Genomic DNA, 21531 nt, shown 5'->3' with positions numbered 1-21531 from the left:
CCTGTAAATGCTTTTGATGTCGGAAGCTTGCAACATCTTGCTAACGACAACTCTCTAGAGATATGATAAAGTGAAATAATCGGCCGCTGAGTTGAACAAAATCCCATCTTGGTTGTCAATTTGCAACTGTCAAAATATTGACCACCAGGGTCCCCATTGACGTGCCTATCCAACGCCAATTCCTACTAGCGTGCTCCCACCAGCCAATAAGCGAGCAGACAATGGTCAGAGAGAATAGCAAGACCCCGTTAGCACGGAACACAAACATGCAATTTTATTGATGAATTGCAAGTCGATGGGTCTTGACGGATCCGCCTATTGGTTGAAGTTCATCCTGAGAGCCAGACGACGAAATTTCGTTTGATGGTTATGACCTGGCCAGCAGTGATGTTTGGTGTACGCGCGTGCCCCCCTCAAACATCGCCAGGGACCTGCTTTGGCGGAATCGAGACCATGCCTCGACTTTCCTTCCTTCCCCACTGTATCGCACGGCCAAGCTCATAGAGCACGGACAGGGTTGGCATAGGAACCCCAAGTGCTCTTCCCTCTCTCAACGGCTCGCCGAGGATGGTTTCGACCTCAATGAAGTTTCCCTGAAAAAGAATTAGCGCCCGTTCGAACGAACTATCAGACATGAATCTGTAATATCCTTACCTTGCGGGAATCCACCAGCATACTTGGCGATAGATATAATTCTACCGGCTCAATAGTGAGCATTTGGTGTGCTATATCATCAGGTAAAACATGTCCAGCCGCCTTTGCAGCGGCACGAATTTCTTCCATTGCTGGGTAGAGAAGTCCAGCAATGGCACCATCGGCCAATCGAATACGCCCAGTGTCTAACCCTGTAATGGCACAGATTGGGTTCAAGCAAGCATTGTACACTAGCTTCCGCCATCTGTACCAGCCCACCTTTGCCTGATATTCGCATTTGGTCTTCCCTCCTGCCGAGTATATTTCTACAAACTTCCGGGCAACACTTTGTTGGTGCTCAGAATCGAGCTGCGGGTTGTTGAAAGCCCCAACTAACAATTGATCTTCAAATTCGTGCAGAATCTTCGCTGGAGTGGGCTCCTTGGAGCCAATCAGGCTGACGCCAGACAAAATCACATTTTGTGGGAATGCGGCAAGGAGGGGCTTCTCGATATTAAGTCCGTTCTGGATGAGAACGACGGCAGTATGGCCGGGGGTGACGGCTGGTCTGATCAGATCGGTAACAGTGGGCGGAATATCAGGGAGGTTCTTCGTCGTGCAAATAATGTAATCGAATGGGCGGAGATTCTCCTTTGCCACGTCTGGTATCCTGTTGATTACTTCAGGTGGTGGTTCGCATCGTCAGTCCTCGGTTCTCGAAATCCATTTATTGAGAGAGGTCGAATACTTTTGCTTGGGCGCCAGCCTTCCAAATGTCCATGGTCGCAGGACTGAATGTCGAAGCCGGATTCTTTAACAATATTGTAATTGGAGCGCAGAACCGCTGTCACTGAAGCCAACCCTCCACGTTCCAAATTCACAGCAGCAATTGTACCAACACCTCCGCTGCCTATCAGCAGAACGCTTGCTTTCTCAGCCATATTGTTTGCAGCTGGCGGAACTGGGCGCAGAAATAACAAGGTGAAACGGACAGAAACAGGTCTTAAAAGGCAATGAGATATAATGCTTTTGATCAAATATAATATTTTAGTAGCAGAAATTTGTTGAAAGTCTCAATGGGGCATCTGCGTAAAGCTTTTGAGAGAGAGGACGCGCCCTACGCAGAACACCTTCTTATCGATAAAAAAATGACACGCTTGAGCGATCTCGGAGGTATCGGAGTACCAGTGCCAAATGGCCGATACTTTGATAGGTTAGACTCATCTGCGGCTAACTAAAGTCTTAGCACGGTGCCCAAGCGCAAGGCGGTGTCGCGGAAGCTTGCCTGTTTCACCTCGGCAAAATGCACCGGAACCAGCCCGGCCCGGTGCTCAGCTTGAGCCTTCCTACTCTGCTACGGAGGAGCAAAACTCGATTCAAGAATGGGGAAACCTGCTTTAGATGCTGAATTAGTCAATACCCCCGTACTTTGCAAAAGTTTCCGACGACATCTGAAACCGTTTATGAGGGAAAACCTTGCGTAATTCGATCATTGCTCCGAGCTCGCTTTGGAACATTTCTAAACTGCCGACCCCCTTCGTCTCGAACTTCCGATTCAGTAGCAGTACACTCCTTTCCCTCAACCGTCAAAGGCGCATTCAATGTCATATTTGTAATAACAGAAATGAATTGTTCAACGTAGATGTATTTCGGAAAGCTGTGTTTGATGAAAATATTGCACTCACGGAAAAATATCCAGATGCACGTGAGGCGATAAGCAAGGAAACGACATAAGGTATATTCAAAGATGAACGCAATAAACTGCCAACCCCCCTAGACAATCCCCAAATACAATGGAGCGCTAAAAAACATATATGCAAATTCAAATGAATATTACTCAAGAAGACGAGGCTGGTGGCTTGTGATCTGAGCCTGGGGGGCCTGTGTTGACCTGCTCATTTCAACCTCGAATTCCAGATCCGGCTGGAACTCGCAGTAGAGACTCTCCTAATACAAGGTTAATCTTCCAAGTGAAAGGGTTTTGGGATGAGGCATGCACTTACAGCGTCGTTTACCATCTTATGGGTGTAAGCGGCTTCCGCGTCACCAACGTATTGCTTGGGAATGCCATTGGCAGCAGCAGCCTCAACCATCAGTTGCACTTCGCAAGATCTCTCGAGCAGAGTGAAAAGATAGGCAGCCTCGTCCACAGTAGACCCGACGGTCAACAAGCCATGGTTGCGGAGAATCATAGCCTTGCCCTTCGGACCCAATGCAGTGGCTAGTCTTTCACCCTCCTCATCGGAGAAGACGATGCCACCAAATTGATCGTAGACCGCCTGTGTTTCTCCGTAGAACATGCACGCATCCTGGTTGAGCATTTCCACCGGCCGGGCAAAGGTTGACCAAGCCTTTCCATATGGAGAGTGGGTGTGACAGGCAGCATTGACGTCCGGCCGAGCTTTATGAAGTGCTCCGTGGATCAAAAAGCCAGCGGCATTTGCAGGGCGGGACGTGTTGCCGCCGACAGCCTTGCCTTCGTAATTGACGAGAATCATATCACCCGCGGTGAGTAATCCAAAGTACTTTCCAAGACTTCACCTGGTTAGCTCAAGTAGCGTGCAGGGCTGATTGTCGATTGACTTACGGGTTGGTCCAGAACGTATGGGGGTCCTCAGGATCCCGGAGAGAGATATGGCCGCTCATGCCCTCAGTGTAACCCTTGCGGGCAAACACTCGAAAAGCGCCAGCCATGTGTTCCAGCATCCAATGTCGCTGCTTCTCAATCGAGGTGAAAGAAGGAATACCGGCCAAAGGCGTGCCTTGTGAGATGGCCTCGAGCGCAGTCATCTCCGTCTTCGCCGTCGGTCCGTTTAGAGCAACCGCCTTTGTAGCGGGCTCCTCCTGCTTCTGAACATGCTGGACTGTTTCAACTGATGGTGCCATTTTGATATGTTTGGTACTCAAGAGGGGCTGGAAGGTAGTTTGATATTGTCAAAATTGCGCTATGGTCAATGTCGTTCACCAGCAGATGTCCGGGTCCTTTTAAATAAAAACGTGGAGTATCTGTCGGGATGGTTTGCCGGAATTCTTCATCCACCAGTTAACTGCATGGCAGCGGTGGCGGGGACTAAAGGGTCTGTGAGAGGCGGGAATGTCATAGCGCTAGAGAGGTAATAGAAGGCGAGGCAGAATGGTGCCGCAAATGATTTACAAACAATATCTCAATGAACCGTCATTTCTTGCCCACCGGGATTGATAGGCGAACTGTTGCATTTGATAAAGAAGAGATAAATCCACAATGGGAAAGTGTCAGCGACCAGTGGGAAATCCTTTGCGACATGCTTCCATGATGGAATATTCGCGGACGGCAACGCACAACTGAAACCGCCGTCTACCACTGGCCGTACTACGGTAGGTAGCTTACGATATACCTGATAATGGAGCAACTATACCCGAACCAACTACTACCTAGGTCTCCATCGGCTGTTCTTTCCTGCTGAGTTAACGGTGAACTCGTCGACCTGGTACAGAGTCCAGGTAACAACCTCAATTTCCCCAGCACATCTTCAATTAAGCAAAGGAAGGCTACAGCGATATTCTTCGGGTCTAACATTGGTTGCTCTTTTTCTCACAAAAAGCAGTCTTGAAGAGGTGCTCAACACTCATTGAAATGGATCATTTCCCGGGATACTCTGCACTTCTCTATTATCTTGTTTATAATTGATGTCTATCGTATCTCCAAGCGTTTCCAAAAATCCTGGCCTTGAAGTGAGCGAAAATCGGCTATACTACCTGACTCTCAGCAGTTTCCTTTTGGCTCCTTGGGCGATATTCTTTTGCGTCGGCCTTCTCTTGTGCTGTCCACGGAACAAATGGCTTTCTTACAAGACCTGAATAAAACCAAGATCCCATAGTGTACACGTCGTATACCGGGAGTTGAACTTTCTCCTGTATGGCCTCCGCGAAAACCGGTAATTGCGTACACTCTAGGACGATTGCACCAACATCAGGATGCGATTCTACGAGCTGCACGGCACAGGTTACCAACTCCTTTTTCAGAGCAGAATAATCATATGGGTTGCCATCTCGAAGAGTACCGCGTAAATAACCATTGTCAGGACAGCCAACGATATGTATGTTGCTTGGATCGATAGACAACTGAGTAAAGTGCTTGAGACTTAAACGGGTTGCATCAAATGTGATGACCCCGATTGACTGGCCCGGTGGTAGAAATGAACGGACCGCGGGTATCTGCAAAAGTGACGAAGTTGCCACTGGTATAGGAAGTCTAGCTGACAGTCTTTTCAACAGTTAACAACAAGCCTGTGCAGACCAACGAGTGGTTGGTCTCATAGTAGCTGCCGCAAGAAAGAATTGCAGACTCACATTGGTTGCATCATTGCTAAAAATCCACAGCTCGTCAAGATTCCGACACATCCTTGCTCTGCAAGCCATTGTCCGGCCTCAACAAAATTATCAATGAATGCTTCTGGATATTCACCAGGAGTCACAAGCTTTGACAGAAAAGAATCCTTCGCTGTCCGACAAATCAATGGAAATGGCCATGTGCGCTCGTTTTTTGCATCTCCCGGGGGGCGGTGAAAATTGAGCTCTACGGCGATGAAGCCCATAGGCGGGCTTTCAGGCTGAATCGACATTGATATCAGGGTAGTGTAGCGGACACTGGAAGCATAAATCACATCAAATGGTCTTTACTAAATATTCTGCAACCTTCTCTATGCTGGAAATGCGGGTGTTATATAAAGCTTGATATACTTCCTACAGATTAAGAGTACTTCAATAAACTGCAGCAACATTTCCCTAAGATAAAGTCATGCTGGTCTGGTAATCAGGGCGGAGGAATCCGACGTTTATCTGGGCCAGAACGGAAATTCTGTCATCTAACCCCGAGACTTTGATCGTATCCTCCCGAGCACAGCTACCCCGCGGGGGGCCTTCGTTTTGACGTCCAGTCAGACGTTGGATTCTAAACAGAAGATCCGCGCAAGATAATTCGTATTGCACTTCTCCGTTTAGCTCGCGAATTTATTAAGTACATGTGATTTGCCGGATAGAAACCATGTTTTCCTTTCCCTATCAATTACACTACCGGAAAGCGTCGGTTGACCCCACACTTCTGTTATCCAACGCCATTCGCAATACTTATCGCCTACGTCCAAGGGTAGGTCCTCGGAGAATAATTAGTGCTCGCCAATTACTCCGAAACACATACTCCGATGCCACTACGCCGAACCGACACTCCGATCCGATCCGACTGCACCGAGCCAATGCTCGGGTTCTCATGCCATCTTGCGGATTTTTGCATCCTGGTAAAAAAGAAATTGGTGATGTCAATATCGAAATATGTCTTCGAGGTTGGCAGCATGCGAAGCCTGCAGAAGGTCAAAGCTTGCTTGTGACCACAAGCGACCGGTGTGCACGCGTTGCAGGAATAGCAATAGGTCGGGCCTATGTATTTATAGAGCATCGCCATTTAAGAGGAAAAGGGATGATTCCTCTCCATTAGTAGATCAACATTCAAAGTAAGGACACTCAATCTGCTTGCATGTATTGAGCACCACTGATCTATTACATTGCCATTTCACAGCCGACCATCCCCAGCGTCACCACCATTGTTTAGCCCAAGGCGCAATCCATATCCAAACCCGGGATATCTTGGCTCCTCCAGCCATGCTGCAATTTTTAACCATATTCCCCAGGGTGAAGATAATATTTCTGGGTCATATTTTCCCAGAGACGCTGAATTGCCAGCGGATCCTTCCCATCGCTCAGATGATGGCAATCTTTTGACTCACCAGGGTGCAGATGTTTTGAGACAGCTTTTGGACAAATATTCCCTAAAACTCCTGAAGGAACTAGTCATGTTTTGGCTTAAAAAGGGGATAAATCTGATTCTCGCCGGGCCATTTGTTCAGCAATGTGTTGAAAGTATGACGGACTTCCTGATGTCTTCTCTGCAAGACGAGAATTGGCACTTAATTTATGCAAGACGTCTACTCCACAATTCGGCGCAGCCATTAGACTTCAATCGCACCTCCAGTCTTTCCAGCTTTTCTGCACAATTTCTGAATCAAAATGTCCGATGGGAAAGTCTTGGTATATTCTTTTCAGCAGTCAGTCGGGCAACTTTCGATATCTCCTTCTTTCCCTCACTGTATACAACGGAACAGGAACAATATGCTCTCAGAAGGCTTTCTACAAAGCTGACTGATTGCGCCCTGGATATTGCTCTATCCTTGGACTGCCTAAACGACCTGCAGCTCGTATTTCAGTATGAAAATTTCATTGTCCATTCCTGCGTAGATGGAGACCAGAGTGAGTTGAAACCTAATAGATTAAAAGAAAAGCACTAACGGATTAGGTTATCATTCGTGGCGTAGGCTGGGAGACGTAATTGCCTCAATTTTTGCTCTTGGCTACCATGAGGACATTGAAACGCGACCGGAGATTCCGCCCTTTCTAATTGACTTGCGAAAGGCAGCCTTTGCAAACACGTACGGAGATGACAAAAATGTTTCTATTTTCCTCGGTAGGCCTCCACGGATGAGTAAACAATTCTGCCACTTTCAACTGCCGTCATGTCCAACAAGCTTGAGCGATTCTTCGACTTTCTCATCCAGAGAGAGTAATGTGGACGGGTGGGAGGCAGACACAAAATTTTCCTACACCGCACAGACTCGATGGTCAGCTTTATGTGCATTCTTGAAGGAAGAGGTCTTGGAACTATACGGCGAGAAAAATCATGAGACACGAATTCAGAAAGCAAGGTAAGAATCCAAATAGTCCCTATCTAGCCGTCGAAGACACAATCTCATTATACCAGTGTAATTCAGAGTAAAGCTGAGGCTGAATGGCATGCCCTGCCCGCTCATTTCAGACTTGAGTGTAGTCTGAAGCAATGCAATCAAGGCCCATTTGAGCGAGACTTTTTAGCCAGTGTGCGCCTCAATTATCTGCATGTTCTGTTCTTGCTCCGCTTACTTCTGCTTAAAACCCCGAGTGAGCCCGACAATTCCATAGTTGAAGTCGCCGAGAAAATGCTTGTCCTTACCGTAGAAGCTATTCTTCTTCGTGATCAACTAATAAATTCCGGAGACGGCCTTATCTGGAAGGTATGTGCTGCGCTCTGATATAATCATATTCTCTAATGACAGAATTATTAGGTCGCGCACTACGGTCTCCCTGCTGCCGGAATCATTCTTCTCGCAATGCTCAAGCAGCGCAACACACCTAGTACGGCTAAAATGTGGCAGAGTAGAGTTTTACAGAATCTCAGTGTTCTTGTCGCAGAAATCCAGATTGGGACCCTTATTAAGCCAGGCGAGCCAAATTACGCACTATTCTCAAAAGCTACCCACACAATTCAAAAGTTTCTTGACTCTGTCCACTCTACTCTTGCCAAAGAAACAACACCTCTCAACTATGGAAATGACGATTGGACAACCTACCTGACCCAAGACTTTGAGGTTGGCTTTTGGCAGAATCTTGCAGAACATCCTTCATTGTTGACACTAGACCACGTACTACCAGCTATCTAGTATTTCAACTAAAAAAAGTACGAGAATCTGAGATTTAAGTAACGCTCAATTTCCTATCTGCCATGACATTTTCAAATAATTGCCGATAAGGTCCAATAAACCGCCGTTCAATTTCTAAAGTGGGACTGGTTTGTCTCACGGTTTCGCCGATTACTCCGATTACTCCGACACTTGCTCTCCGAAAGATGACAGCGGAAGGGGACGGGACGGGAGGCACAGCTACTATATAAATATCGAGATGATCTTCATTTGTCTCTTACATCGACTTCACAGAACCTTAGTCTTAATCTTCTTATATTTTCTTGCCGTCATGCCCCGCTTGGGAACTGGAGATGTCGAGTCACTTCGTGCTCATTCCGTTCCGATTCCATCAAATATCGACCCATGTGCCTCTTCCGACTGGTTCAAATCAGCACATGCAAAGTCTAGACCAACCTCCAAAGATTTGAGTCATCACTTCAGTATTGAAAGCCGCTCGCTCGTTGGTTCGGCAATAAAAGCATTCGCCAACCAACATAAAACCAGCAAAATCATAGCTCTTGGGGAGGGGAGACCGGTACCGGAGTATTATCCTTGGGAACATCTTTCATTCCGGGGTATATCATCGTCGCTGAACAATATTGAAGCCGGAAGCAAGGATGAAGGAGCATTGCAGAGTGTGGCAAAGCAAGGCGACTCGTACAACATTTCTTCTGCTTTAAATTACGGTCACGCAGTAGGCTCATCATACCTTGTACGTTTCCTAACGGAACATGTGGAAATGGTGCATGATCCGCCATACGCAGATTGGAAAGTTTGCCTCAGTTGTGGATCAACATCTGCACTGGAGTTGGCGCTGCGTATCTTTTGCAACAGAGGCGATACAGTTCTGACCGAGCAATACACTTACTCTACGGCCATTGAGGCCGCTACTCTGGTCGGATTACGTGTACAGGGAGTCAGCATGGATCCCGAGGGACTTCGACCGGACTGCTTGGATGAAATTCTTCGAACTTGGGATCCCTCACGAGGACCGAAACCGAGACTCTTATACTCGATCCCTACTGGACAGAACCCGACAGGCACAACGCAGTCGGCAGGAAGAAGACAAGCAATTTATCAATTAGCAGAGGAACATGATTTAATAATCGTGGAAGATGATCCGTATTATTATCTTCAACTGGGCCCATACCTTGACCGACCATCGACACGTGATAACACGGAGGAATTAAAGCTTGATGAAACATTCATCAATCCAAGTCAAGTGCCATCATACTTGTCGATCGACCGGTCTGGCCGTGTCGTTCGCCTTGATTCGACGTCCAAGATACTTGCCCCTGGACTTCGCACTGGCTGGGTCACGGCAAGCAGCGCGATCATTGAGAAATTTGTGTGCTACAATGATGTCTGCGTCGGAGGGGTAAATGGTCCATCGCAGCTTATGCTATGGACACTACTGGATAGGAGCTGGGGGCATTCCGGCTTCCTCACATGGCTCGAAAATCTCTCCAAAGACTACTGTTCTCGTCGGAATATAATCTTACAAGCCTGTGACCGCTATTTTCCAAAAGACATTTGTCACTGGACGCCGCCAGAGTTCGGCATGTTCCTATGGATAAATTTAGATTTAGCCAAACATCCGGTACATCGATCGGCAACATCGTTAGGCGGTGACCATTCCCAGCAAGCGGAAATTGAGGAACGAATACAGTCAAATGCACTGAAAAATGGCGTCAAAGTTGCTAAGGGGTCCTTATTTTCTGCGGACAGACGTTACGACGGCAAACTTCAGTTCCGTATCACATACGCAGCTGCTTCAAAAGGCGACTTGGATGAAGGCGTTCGAGGCTTGTCAAATGCCATACGGAAAGAGTTCTCACTTTCACCTATTTGAACAGGAGAGAGGAATTGTCGCTTCTAGTATAGATACATGGATAAGATGGATGTAGCTAGGTTAGCTGAATTATTCAAGCCTACCAACCCCTTTGGGTATCTGCATTTTAACAACCAACCGAGAGCGAAGCACAAACAAGGCAAATTAGCAGGCAAGGAGACAAGGCATAGAAAAGACGCCCTGCCTCATGGCACCGTGCATGACCTCGCCAATTCTGATGCAAGGGGGAAGGTTCTACTGCCCTCACCGCTGATATACACGTCAAAAGGACCCGGAGGCGGGGCGGGGTAGGAATAGATAAAACATGGTGCAATGCCATCATTTCATCTTGCCATTTTATTTTCTGCAATTTGACGATGAAGGACAATATCAGCATGTCTCCACCACCGCTGCCGCTTCGTAAGCTTCACAGCGTCGACGACTCAGGTGCCCTCGTCGTCGAAACGAACGTCGACATCCCTCTTCCCACAGCGCCGCCGGAGGGGGCCGACGATCCCTGCCTCGTGCGAGCTAATGTGTATAGGCCGAAGGGCACGGGCAAATATCCTGTCATCTTGACATATGGGCCTTGTAAGTCTGTGATGTGCTCTCGTGCTTCATAGATCAAAAAGCATGTGCTAATTCTCACTGAAGATGGCAAGGACATTCATTATCCCGAGTAAATATATATATCCGGGACTTGTCAGGATTCAGTTTAACTTCAAATCTAACAAACACGGTGTGTATCCAGCTTTCACGCCGCATCATGGGCGGACGTCAATCCAAAGCATCAGTCAGCGTACTCTGCCTGGGAGACGCCTGATCCCCCGTTCTGGGTCAAAAAAGGCTATGTAGTCGTGCGTGCTGACGAGCGTGGCGCTGGCCAATCACCGGGCATGCTGAATTGTCTCAGCGAGGCCACGATCCATGGGTTCTTTGACGTGGTCGAGTGGTGCGCGGACCAGGAATGGAGCTCTGGGAAGGTAGCGCTTTTGGGTGTCAGCTACTATGCGTGTACGCAGTGGTGGGTTGCTGCAAGGCGGCCTCGAGGGCTTGCGGCTATTGTCCCGTGGGAGGGTAGGCTTCAATCTCACTCTAAGTGACTAAGTCTTTGCTCATTCCAAATGTCAGGAATGAATGATTATTATATGGACCTCGCCCGCCACGGTGGCATTTTGTGTGATGGATTCTTGGGTAACAGTCCTCCAATGCGCATATTGTGTGGCTGTCTATATGCTCATGACGTTACTGTACAGATTTCTGGTGGAATCGCCAGGTCGGGTCGGTTCAGTATGGCCTCGGTGACCGTGCCGCCCGCAAATGGGGTCCAGATACCCTCGAAGGGACCATGGACGCAATCGCTTTGTTGAAACATCGAAAGGTCCCCGTCCTGGAGGGAATCAAGAACAAATATCGCACAGACGCAATGTACTTTTCCGACCTGTTCCCAGCAGAAAATATCGAGTGCCCTGTTCTGAGTGTCGCCAACTACGTACGTCACGACCGCTATTATCCAACGAAGTGAGCTAACATGACTGATCGATCAAGGGCGCAACGCAACTGCACCTGCGAGGAAACGTCTTTGGCTTCATGAAAGCTGGGTCAAAGTTCAAGTATCTCCGCTTCATCAGCGGCAGACATGATGTCCCCTTTTATTTTGACGAATCTGTAGAGGTGCAGAAGTCTTTCTTGGATGCCTTTCTCAAAGGAGAAGATGACTATGGCTGGGCACACCCCGGCAAAGTGCCTCCGGTGGATCTTTGTCTGCGTGTCGGAAACGCGGGCGTCAACGATGCACGTCGGGAGCTGGCAGCATTTCCGCGCCGGACGGAACTCGAATGGCCGTTGAAGCGGACCGTCTATACGGATTTCCATCTGACGATGTCACAGGGCCTGGTGACGAGCCCAGTTGATGTGCAGGAGGGGATACTGCGTTATGAAGCCCCAAGGTAGTCCTCAATTGTGTCCATTTCACATCAGCTCTAACATTGTCATTCTAGAGGCTCTCTCTTGTTCGAGACAACGCCCTTCGAGGAAGAAACGGAGATAACAGGGCATCCAATGGCCCACCTGAACGTCTCCCTCTCCAGCCGTGACTCTTCATCCCCATCTGAGATTGATCTCTTTCTGACAATCCGGCACTACGATAGTGATGGCCAAGAAAGTTTGTCACATTTTTATTTAGCTTCATTTTTGTCATGAGATGTTCTTGCTGATCACCACAGTTTTGTATACCGGTCCAGCAGGCGAACCTGTTTCTGTGGTCAAGGGATGGCTCCGGGTCTCACACCGGCAGACAACGGGCCCACCGACCGACAATGTGCCACAACGGAATCACACGCCAGGGTCCATCCTGCCCGTCAAATGTGACACTGTATACACCGTGGCTATTGAGGTATGGCCAACAAATGTCATTATCAGCAAAGGGCATAAGCTGGCCCTAGAAATTGCAAGCACGGATACACATCACGGGGGCCTCTTCTTCCATCGTCATCCCGAGGATCGGCCGGAGACGATGCTCAAAGGCTGGAATAACATACATTTTGGCCCTGAGTGCCAGAATTTCCTAAGGCTCCCAGTAATCCCGTGAGCAAATATACAAATTTTCTCAATAGGGATGGGATAACGCAGTCACGAAACCAGTTTATGTGGGGAAAATTAAGCTCTGAATAATTAGTTTACGTGAATTGACATTGATTTCCGACAACTTGATAATATATTGTTTGTCCAGCCTTTAGAAGCTTTTACTCGGGCCAATGCATGTAGAGCTAGATCTCCTCGGAACTAAACATCCCATTCGAGACCCCTAAATTTGATCATGATAGTCTTTTTGGTTCGGCAGATGAAAAGGACAGGATCGGAAGCTGGATCTGGATCCAGGTTTAATCCAACAGTGGAGCCGTTTAGTGAGGATGACGTCTTTGGTTAGGTAAAAAGTGGAAAATTCCCCCACAAGGAAAGCCGTTAGGTTCGGCTGTCAACCCGTCTAGTCCCGCATTTTAGTGTCAAGCGGCCCGATGACAGACAAGATGGTCGCCATCCAGCTGGACTACACTCAGAGCTAAACTCATTCTCGGGGCCTGACGCAAGGTCGAGATGAGGGCTAGAAAGGGAGCGAAAAAAAAAAAAAAATTATAATAATAAGATGAGTGACAAAAAGAGTTCGGATGCCCCGTCTTCTCATTCGAAGAACGGTTAAGGCATCCTACATCTCTACCCCTTCCCCGACGCGGCCTCATGAGGGGCACCAGTGAGGCAGTGGAATAAATCCCAGCTGCGATTGTGGTGACACCCCGACTCGAACTCACCTCGGGAAATTCCAGGACGTTGACAGAGCTTTTACCACTCTGGCACCGTCCCTTCTGGTTCAGATGGGTAGTGTTTGACTTCCTATTTATGTTTGGTGGACAGTGAATGAAAAGGGCAAGCGAAAGAAGGAGCTGTGTGGTATATCCGGGCAAACGAAACGTGAATGGACCTATATACAAGATGTGAACCCTCAGGGCTATGGCTATGTGTCAAGCTATGATGGCGCCATGCCAGTTGTTGGACGAGAGCCCTTGAACGCACTCTTGATCTTTGCAAGCCCCTTTCCTCCATCTGACATGGTTCCGTTGGCAACAGAAGACGTCTACTACGTGAAACCTGGCCTGGTCACAGGCTTGGAACAGATCAAAATGCCGTCGTCTATTTTGCTCCGGGCGTATACTGGTTTACAGGCTCCGCGCACGCCATTCTCAGTGAGACTGTCAGCTGGGTCTACAATGCACCCGGAGCGTTTGTCAAAGGTGCCGTGCAATGCAAGAATGGCAACACTCGCCCCTCAAGGCGTCTGGATTCGGTGTCATTTCGGGCTAGCAGTATGTTTACCAAGCATACCCTGCGGATAACTATCGAAACAACAAGTCAGATGCCACCTCATTCAAAATGTGACGCGGAGAAGGCGTGACAGTTGGGCAATGCCTGACCACGAACGCTCCTCCATTCAATGTCATGGACTTTTACGGCGACCTCGATCACTTTTCGTCATCAGCGATTGATTACAAGCAAACGGGCAGCCTGTTTACTCAGACAGACGGCCTGCAGATGTATCCCAACAGCCATCTTCAGGACGATTTCTATCACACGGGCGATGACAGTATCAAGACTTATTATTCAAACATCAATGCGACGCGAATGACGGTTTGAAGACGAACAATGCCCCAATCATTCAAATGGGATGGTACTACTGCAATGTGACTGGCATCAACGTGGATACTGTGGATGTCGTCCATACCCGGTATCCCAACAACCAGCCAAAATATCCTCGAGCCCTCATCGGAGGTGCGGCAAGCTATGAGGACGATTCCAGTACCCAAAATGCTGATCCTTATAGCACCTACTCCAACTACCAGGTTTCTAAACGTCCGTGCAGAGGGGATCAACACGGGCCTCATCAGTATCAATATGCTTTCCAATATTGATGACTGGCACCTCGACAACGTCTGGATCGAAGAGCTTACACCTATTCCGGGCCTTGACGAGAGCACGATTGTGCCGTTTACCAATTACAATAACCAGCCTGTTACCATGGGTAAGGACTCAGAGGGTGGCATTGGTCTTACCATTTCCAACTTCTCTGTCGGTGATGAGCACATTACCTTTGAAAACAACAACTGGAACGTGAATTCTACTGGGAAACTCAACATTGGCTCATCTCTCTGGGGCCATTGGACCCTTTAGTAGTTATTTTACCTACTACACAATAATATCTTGGCGACTTTACACTAATCCGCGTTCACTCCCTTAGCAATATAATTTTTTACAAAGGCCTTTCTATATTTTGCTTGCTTATTTTTCTTGTACAACTTGTTGAAGCATAAAACCCCTTATGTATGTCATTAACAATTATACTATTGGGAAACCGTTGGGCCCATCATTCATTATATTAATGAGCATAAATTTCAAGTGTCAATGCTATCATCATATTCTATCTTTTGGCCATTTCTAAACCTGACCCAACCATTGAGATCCCCGGGTTTCAATTTTCTTGGACCATGAAAATATGCCACAATATCAATCTCAAGCCCACTTCCAATTTTGGCTTGCCAAAGGTTTTGGATGTCTTCAGCAGGCTCATACTTTGATCCTCCAGCCCATTCGACACGAGGATTTCCAGTATCTGTCTTTGCTTCACCAGCTCCTCCACTTTTAAAGGTGAATGTATGTGCACCATACCTCTTTTCGGAGTCATCGCAGTACTTTTGGTCGACCCGAATCACCATGGTCTCAAGTAGAGGCATACACTGCGCTGCATGTGCAACTGCTAGATTGAAATTGTCGAACCAATCCTGTCGAGGTTTTTGCCGATAACTTCGGGCATCATGCCAGCCAAACACACGTCCTGGCCCGCCCTCTTCGTCTGTCGACTCATCTCTCTCAGCAAAGGACTTTCTTCTTGACCGGTTCATGTCGCGTTCAATCATCCATTGGCCATCTGCAGTGTCTCCCTGAGTTGTCAATTTGAAGCTCTTGAGCGCGGGCCATGAAATATGCGAGCACCCTTCCCCTCTATTCTGCGGCCAGAAGAGCTCAGCAGAAATTTGTCCCGCAGTCAGCTCAAAGCTCGCGAGTCGATAGGAAAATTCTCGCATTTGCAGAGAAAAAAGGTCAAGAGATTTGAAACTAGTACAGAGGTCTGCTGGAGTTGATGCATGATTCATAGCTGCTTGGTAGTCGAAGATAAAATCAGCATCACGAACAGTGCTTGGAAGGTGGCAAATATGTTTGGCAATTGCTAAATGATAATGATTTATTAGCCCTGAAGATCTGAAAGAGTGAAAGCGAGAATGCTTACACAGCCGTGCATCAACCCTGTCTCGACTTTTACGTCTTCTCTCATCCTTCAGCCGTACCCCGAGATTCTCCAGGTTTGGACAGCATTGAGCAATTCGCCATACTGCTTCTGGATAAAGGTCTGCTACGTCGCTGAACACATCCAGCACCTTGACAGACCAGAGAGTCCTCCACTTAAAATCGTTAGTCAGACGAAGAAATGGATCCAATTCGTTATGTTCAGAAAAGTTCAGAAAAAAGTTCTGGGATCGTCAATTCTCAACACAAGGTGCTCTAGAGCCAGGTTGCTCCACTGTGACAATTCTGTAAAAATCTGATCGATTGACTCGGAAAACGACCGATCATGAAATGAAGGGTCCTCAAGATTGTTTGAAACACAGGCAATAGGTTCTGGATATAACCATGTGCAGTAATATGTGAGATGGCGGAGGTATCCTCGCCGGCGTCCGCTCATCTGGCTCATATTACTTGCAAACGCATCAAAATCGAATGGTGAAAGTGTAAGCGTCTTGAAAAGATGTTGTTCTATGATGTATCGGAAGCTGCAACATGTTGACGCTAGAGCTGCGCAAGAAAGTGCTTCTGCACGCTGGCGAGGGCGCATACCCTTGCGATTTGGGATATGGGAGAAGATCTCATCTAAAATCTCCTGCGGAAGATTGAGCAGCGTTATACGACTCGCCATGGTCTGGTACCTTTCCATGCAGCGTGAAATCGGTGTTGTAAAAGAAATGGATATCGACACGATGCTAGCAGTTGCAGAGGCAAACCAAACTTGCAAATGTAAAAGTTGGTCATGTGATCAATGCTCTTAAAGTCCGGAAAGTACCAGGAGCTTGGGGGATTCTCTACTGATTATACATACTAGTAACACGACTGCACGTTATGATTTTATTTGCTCTAGAACGCAAAAGAGTCTCTGAATCGGATATTCACGAAAGCGAGGAGCACACTCTGGTGTTGGCTTAGGACTTAAGCCGATTCTATATTTTTCAGCCCTTGAAAAAGTATTATCACTTTTTTTCGAAGACAATTATGAACAGATGGCAAGGTATGTTGTTTGCTGGATGCACAACGAGTGGCAAAGAAGACGGGTCATTAATTTAATATTATAGCCTATGTGTTTGAAATGCTAGGGAAAATCCAAACCAAAAGTCTAGAACCACGAACACCAAAAGCAGTTACTCATAAGTCAAACAACATATCTAAGTCTTATCAATATCCTGTGCTCTAAAATGGCTTTCTTGTATACTGGTAATAAAACCTCCATAAGTCTCACTGTAACTAGGAAGAGATCACCCGGCTATCAGCCAAGAGCAACTCCGCAATCGGACCAATGATACCCTCATCATATCCCAACGCCATCAATCTCGCCACAGTAACATTAAGTGCGCGTTTTCCCAGATTCTCCACGACTTCCCAAAGCTGATCCTTGACCTTGAACTCAGTCTGATAACCCATGATCAGGTGCTCAATGCGTGGCTTGTGGTCGATCACACTGAGCTGTGGGTTGGGTCCGAGCTCGATAGCAATCTCGTAGGTATTCCCAGATCTCGCAGAGCCGGAGGGAAACTGTACGAGTAGACTAGGTGTCTTCGGGAAATTCTCGACAAGTGCAACAGTGTCAGATGTACGATCAGTGCCGTTGACGAGTACTTTGAGATCTTTTGGAATGGAGGTCACGGCTAGAAAGCGGAATGACCAGGTTCGGCCCGCAGTTACGGTGGCGGTTAACTTTCCGACTGCTTGAGTGTACTGGATCGTTGAGCGGCGTTGGCCGTTGAATTGGGCTCTTGAGGGCTTCTGTAGACCGTTCATCACTTCCTTTGGCATTCCATTCGATACTCCATTCGAGACTCCGTTCCGCACTCCGTTCGGGAGGCCTTTATGAACCCCGCTATGGAGCGATGCGTCATCCCCGGAATCTTCCAAGACAACGGCTTGACCATTTCGACCAATGACGACAAGAACTTCAAAGGCATCCGGATTCAGACAGCCATTTCTAGGAGCAGCATCAGCGTCCAGGGGTATTATCGATCCCTCGTGAGCCAAGACTGGATAATTCTCAAGAGTTCGGTAGAGAGTCACTTCGGCATCTCCGTCGTAGATGGTCCCGGTGAAAATGTCGACATGGCGTTGGAGAGGCGGTAGCCAGGCCTTGACTGATGCAAGGCCGGTGCGCTGGTCTCGGGGCTGCACAATAGGTGCAACTACGAGTTCATTTCCGAAAAAATATTGATTGGGAAACGAATAAGCCTCCTCACAACCCGGATACGACCAGTATAATGGCTGTATCAGAGGCTCATCGTCGGTGGAACAAATGACGTTTCTTGTGTAGAGATATGGCACCATTCTGTGTCTGAACCGGAGGAACCCGGTCATCACCCGTTCGCACTCTTTGCGGTACAGCCACGGCTCCTTGGACATCCAGCGGCTATTTGATGAATGGAGTCGCATGATGGGTGAGAAGACACCAAGCTGGAACCATCGTGTGACGAGTTCATCGTCTCGAGCACCAAAAATATGCCCACCAATATCGTGACTCCACCAACCGTACCCAATGTTTGATGCTGTAGCGGTGAACTCTGGCTGGAATTGGAGCGAGGCCCAGGTTACCACCGTGTCACCAGAAAATCCCACTGGGTAGCGATGACTTCCTGGCCCTGCATACCTTGAGAATATGAGTGGCGTATTACCCTGGAGTGCATGATCAACGTAGTGGAAATGGTTAAGCATCCACAAGGGATCAATGCCGGGGACCTTAGAGTAAGCTCCCTGTTGCCAGTCGATCCACCAGAAGTCACATGCTACTTTTTCGAGGCTGCGGTGCAGGATCCCGAAGTAAGCCTCCAGAAATTTAGGGCCGGTGCAATCAAAGAGAATCGGGTTCTTGTCTTTAGTACTATGGCCAAGGAAACGAGCCATTTCTTCATATGGCTTCTCGTGGGAGTGGATGCCAGCGTGTGGATGGTCGTTCAAGGTGATCTTCACGTTTCTGTCGTGCAGTTCCCGTCCAAATCGTTTCGGTTCAGGGATCAGCTTGTCGTCCCACGTGTACCCAGTCCAACCAGCATGTGGCACGCGCTCGTCGGATACTAGATGCCAGTCCATGTCGATGACAGCCACAGAGAATGGGATATCTCGGGCCCGAAAGTCGTCCATGAGTTCAATGTACTCGTCCTGCTGATATGCGTAATACCTGCTCCACCAATTGCCCAAGGCATAGCGAGGCAAGACGGGTTGTTTACCAGAAAGAGCGTAGAATGCTTTTATTGCCGCTTTATAGTCGAGACCGTAACAAAAGAGATAGCCATCGACCCGGTCTCCGGCTGGTCTGTTTGCAACAAAACCTTTGCCGTCGAAGAGCATAGACTTTGAATCATCAAGTTCAGCATAGCCACCTCTGGACAGCACTCCCTGGCCTATATCACAACGTCCGTCGCAAAGGTCCAGCGTTCTGGCAGTGCCTCCCAGATTGGAATCTAAGTTGAGTTCTGGCGGTGCGCCAAAACGCCACGTGGCCCCCCACTCGGTAATTTTGGCATTGAAGTTGACGACTAGACCACCAGGGCTAAATCGCTTCTTGTCATAGCTCAGGTGGAAATGTTCGGTGATGATTTCGAGGTCGTCCCTATCGACGACTTTGAATTCGGGTCTGGGAAATTCACGGTTGATTGCAAACGTGGAAGCTTGGTCCTGAAATCTACCATCCTCTGCCCATTCGTATCGAATCAGGCGATCAGTGAGGACGGTGAAGCGATAGTTTGTACCAGAGACGATGGCCTTGGGGTTGGCTTTGGGCCTGCTGGGAAAGGTGTAGCGGTTCATGTTAACAAATGTAGGGCTCAACCCTCAAAATACGCAAGAGGGTTAAGAAACAAAAAATACTATCACTCACAATCTGGTCAGTCTGGCCCTGGGATATCAGGGTATTTCTATATACAGGGTGCCCAGTCCTCTGAACCCTAAATGTCAACAGCAGTCCGCCAACAATAGCTCCAATAGCATGACGATGGCAGAGTATTGCAGAGACGTAACCAAATCTGTGCTGAGTTATAGCGGGGTAGCCATTCTTTTTTTGGGCATGAAATGGCAAATTCGTCGCGGGGTCGTAAGCTCTGTCAGTGCAAGTGATCAATTCCCCACAACACTTTTGCCGGCTAATGGAGCAGAGTAGCCTGAGATATATTGTTGCGAGAATTGCTGCGGTTAATGCTGCGATTAATCCAGCGAACAATCCTGCGATTGGCCAACCTTCCCGCCGCTAGCATCGATAGCCTCGTCGTACATCCCATTATAGACTTCAAGTCGTGCCACTAAACTCGAAACTCAACACCAATTCTGTCTAGGCCATTTTGTTTGACAAAAAGCCATGACTTGCACATCAATTTCAATTTTACCGACTTCCTGTACCATGAGAGTGGTTGATCTCTAGAATCGGTCATGATGATGGTTGGGGTCCCCACGGGGTCTACCCCACAAAGATCTGGCCCGGCGAAAATACGCCATGATTCTCTTATGCCATGTTGATGCAAAACTCTGTTTCTTAATCCTTCAGCCCGGCTCATGGACCTGGAGTCGATCAAGTCGTTTTTTGTGGAGTTCAGATGCGGAGAGCAAGACACCAAGGCTTTGATCTTGCAAATCTCGAGAGATTATATTCCCAAGTCGAAAATTCCGGTTCAGGTTTGCCAAAAGGCCAGTCGTTCAACAACAACCTTCGGAGGTGGAATTGGCTGAAAATTGCACCAAGTCTAATCCCAAGCTCCCTGAGCATCGCCATGCATTTAAAAATGGATTGCGACCGCTGGATCCTGATCTATGTCGCTCCAAAGTTGGGATTTTGGGGGAGATATCGTGGGGTTTGGGGATTTTGGCGCTAGAGAGAAGCGAGAGGGTACGTACTGAGAAAAAAAATACGGATTGGGATAGTGCAGAGGTACGTACTGAGAAAAAAAATACGAATGGGGTTAGCGTTTAAAAAAATAAAAATAAAAAATAAAAAAATTCATTTAAAAACATTTATTCTATTTATTTGGTCATGCGCCATCTCCTAAGACCAGATCACATCCCAGCTCTCAACACCAGGAATTTTCTTTCAAAAATTATTTCTAATATTTTCTGGGTCTTTGAAGATTTACGCTTCTGCAGTGATGCTCTCTGTAGAAAATTTGAAGCTGTGGTGGTGAAGATGGGCTGGTCCTCTATGTGGTGGTAAATTTATTTTGGAGGTGGGCTCTCATCCAGCGCCTCAAACAGGCTCTCCAAAACATGTACCCCTCACCACTCAAAAGCTTCACCAACTATTTAAAAAAATTCTATATATTTTTTTCTCTATCTTTGAAGATTTATGCTTCTGCAGCTGTGCAACCTATGAGAAAAATGAAGATGTGGTGGTGAAGGTGGAGATCTCAAGAATGTCATGGTAAATTTCATGAGGGGCCTGCTCCCATGTAGCGCTCCCCATGAGAGGTCCAAAACATCCACTTCCTCACCACTCCAGGACCCTCCACCACCCTTTTAAAAGATTTTTTATTTTTTTTTTATTTTTTCTCTGTCTTTGAACATTTACGCTTCTGCAGCCCTTCCATAGAAAAAATAAATAAATATATCACTGTGAAGGTGGAGATCTGAAGAATGTCATGGTAAATTTTTTGGGGGGCGTCCCTTAAGTATAAGACCCCTAAAATGAGTTTCAAAACATAGGCC

General features: G+C 47.6%; 11 protein-coding genes across 11 annotated transcripts; 5 read left to right on the top strand and 6 right to left on the bottom strand.

Annotated features, from left to right (window-relative positions):
• Positions 1-52: 52 nt before the first annotated feature.
• Positions 53-629, bottom strand: L228DRAFT_234269 (hypothetical protein). Its single transcript, XM_018330657.1, has one exon. It carries the CDS (start codon positions 266-268, stop codon positions 116-118), a length of 153 nt encoding a protein of 50 aa, XP_018184647.1. The 5' UTR covers positions 269-629; the 3' UTR covers positions 53-115.
• On the bottom strand, positions 414-1574 carry L228DRAFT_215167 (2-dehydropantoate 2-reductase family protein; the record flags this gene model as incomplete). Its single annotated transcript, XM_018330065.1, has 3 exons — positions 414-593; positions 655-1313; positions 1382-1574. 3 exons carry the CDS (start codon positions 1572-1574, stop codon positions 414-416), a joined length of 1032 nt encoding a protein of 343 aa, XP_018184646.1.
• A 1017-nt stretch (positions 1575-2591) lies between these two features.
• L228DRAFT_215189 (arad-like aldolase/epimerase) lies at positions 2592-3423 on the bottom strand (the record flags this gene model as incomplete). Its single annotated transcript, XM_018330069.1, has 2 exons — positions 2592-3168; positions 3221-3423. 2 exons carry the CDS (start codon positions 3421-3423, stop codon positions 2592-2594), a joined length of 780 nt encoding a protein of 259 aa, XP_018184645.1.
• Positions 3424-4472: 1049 nt separating this feature from the next.
• On the bottom strand, positions 4473-5332 carry L228DRAFT_251179 (hypothetical protein). Its single transcript, XM_018333501.1, has one exon. The coding sequence runs from the start codon at positions 5232-5234 to the stop codon at positions 4959-4961; it is 276 nt and encodes a 91-aa protein (XP_018184644.1). The 5' UTR covers positions 5235-5332; the 3' UTR covers positions 4473-4958.
• Positions 5333-5940: 608 nt separating this feature from the next.
• L228DRAFT_257174 (hypothetical protein) lies at positions 5941-8402 on the top strand (the record flags this gene model as incomplete). Its single annotated transcript, XM_018333965.1, has 5 exons — positions 5941-6119; positions 6185-6912; positions 6959-7364; positions 7421-7709; positions 7761-8402. The coding sequence occupies 5 exons, from the start codon at positions 5941-5943 to the stop codon at positions 8133-8135; spliced, it is 1977 nt and encodes a 658-aa protein (XP_018184643.1). The 3' UTR covers positions 8136-8402.
• Positions 8403-8422: 20 nt separating this feature from the next.
• On the top strand, positions 8423-10235 carry L228DRAFT_251177 (aromatic aminoacid transaminase). The gene has a single exon (XM_018333500.1). It carries the CDS (start codon positions 8446-8448, stop codon positions 10006-10008), a length of 1563 nt encoding a protein of 520 aa, XP_018184642.1. The 5' UTR covers positions 8423-8445; the 3' UTR covers positions 10009-10235.
• A 63-nt stretch (positions 10236-10298) lies between these two features.
• Positions 10299-12641, top strand: L228DRAFT_285957 (alpha/beta-hydrolase). The gene is made up of 8 exons (XM_018336398.1): positions 10299-10578; positions 10642-10666; positions 10739-11064; positions 11119-11181; positions 11244-11479; positions 11536-11936; positions 11988-12151; positions 12213-12641. The coding sequence occupies exons 1-8, from the start codon at positions 10365-10367 to the stop codon at positions 12575-12577; spliced, it is 1794 nt and encodes a 597-aa protein (XP_018184641.1). The 5' UTR covers positions 10299-10364; the 3' UTR covers positions 12578-12641.
• Positions 12642-13112: 471 nt separating this feature from the next.
• On the top strand, positions 13113-14159 carry L228DRAFT_251176 (glycoside hydrolase family 49 protein). The gene has a single exon (XM_018333499.1). The coding sequence runs from the start codon at positions 13524-13526 to the stop codon at positions 13875-13877; it is 354 nt and encodes a 117-aa protein (XP_018184640.1). The 5' UTR covers positions 13113-13523; the 3' UTR covers positions 13878-14159.
• A 6-nt stretch (positions 14160-14165) lies between these two features.
• On the top strand, positions 14166-14798 carry L228DRAFT_251175 (glycoside hydrolase family 49 protein). Its single transcript, XM_018333498.1, has one exon. The coding sequence runs from the start codon at positions 14347-14349 to the stop codon at positions 14707-14709; it is 363 nt and encodes a 120-aa protein (XP_018184639.1). The 5' UTR covers positions 14166-14346; the 3' UTR covers positions 14710-14798.
• Positions 14799-14819: 21 nt separating this feature from the next.
• L228DRAFT_45951 (hypothetical protein) lies at positions 14820-15870 on the bottom strand. Its single transcript, XM_018336617.1, has one exon. The coding sequence runs from the start codon at positions 15687-15689 to the stop codon at positions 14931-14933; it is 759 nt and encodes a 252-aa protein (XP_018184638.1). The 5' UTR covers positions 15690-15870; the 3' UTR covers positions 14820-14930.
• A 1038-nt stretch (positions 15871-16908) lies between these two features.
• Positions 16909-19792, bottom strand: L228DRAFT_251172 (glycoside hydrolase family 31 protein). Its single transcript, XM_018333497.1, has one exon. The coding sequence runs from the start codon at positions 19648-19650 to the stop codon at positions 17107-17109; it is 2544 nt and encodes an 847-aa protein (XP_018184637.1). The 5' UTR covers positions 19651-19792; the 3' UTR covers positions 16909-17106.
• Positions 19793-21531: the final 1739 nt, after the last annotated feature.

Source organism: Xylona heveae, assembly GCF_001619985.1.
Source record: "Xylona heveae TC161 unplaced genomic scaffold L228scaffold_14, whole genome shotgun sequence".
NCBI lineage: Eukaryota > Fungi > Ascomycota > Xylonomycetes > Xylonales > Xylonaceae > Xylona > Xylona heveae.
Note: the sequence above shows the minus strand (reverse complement) of the source record. Positions and strands in the feature narration are given on the sequence as shown.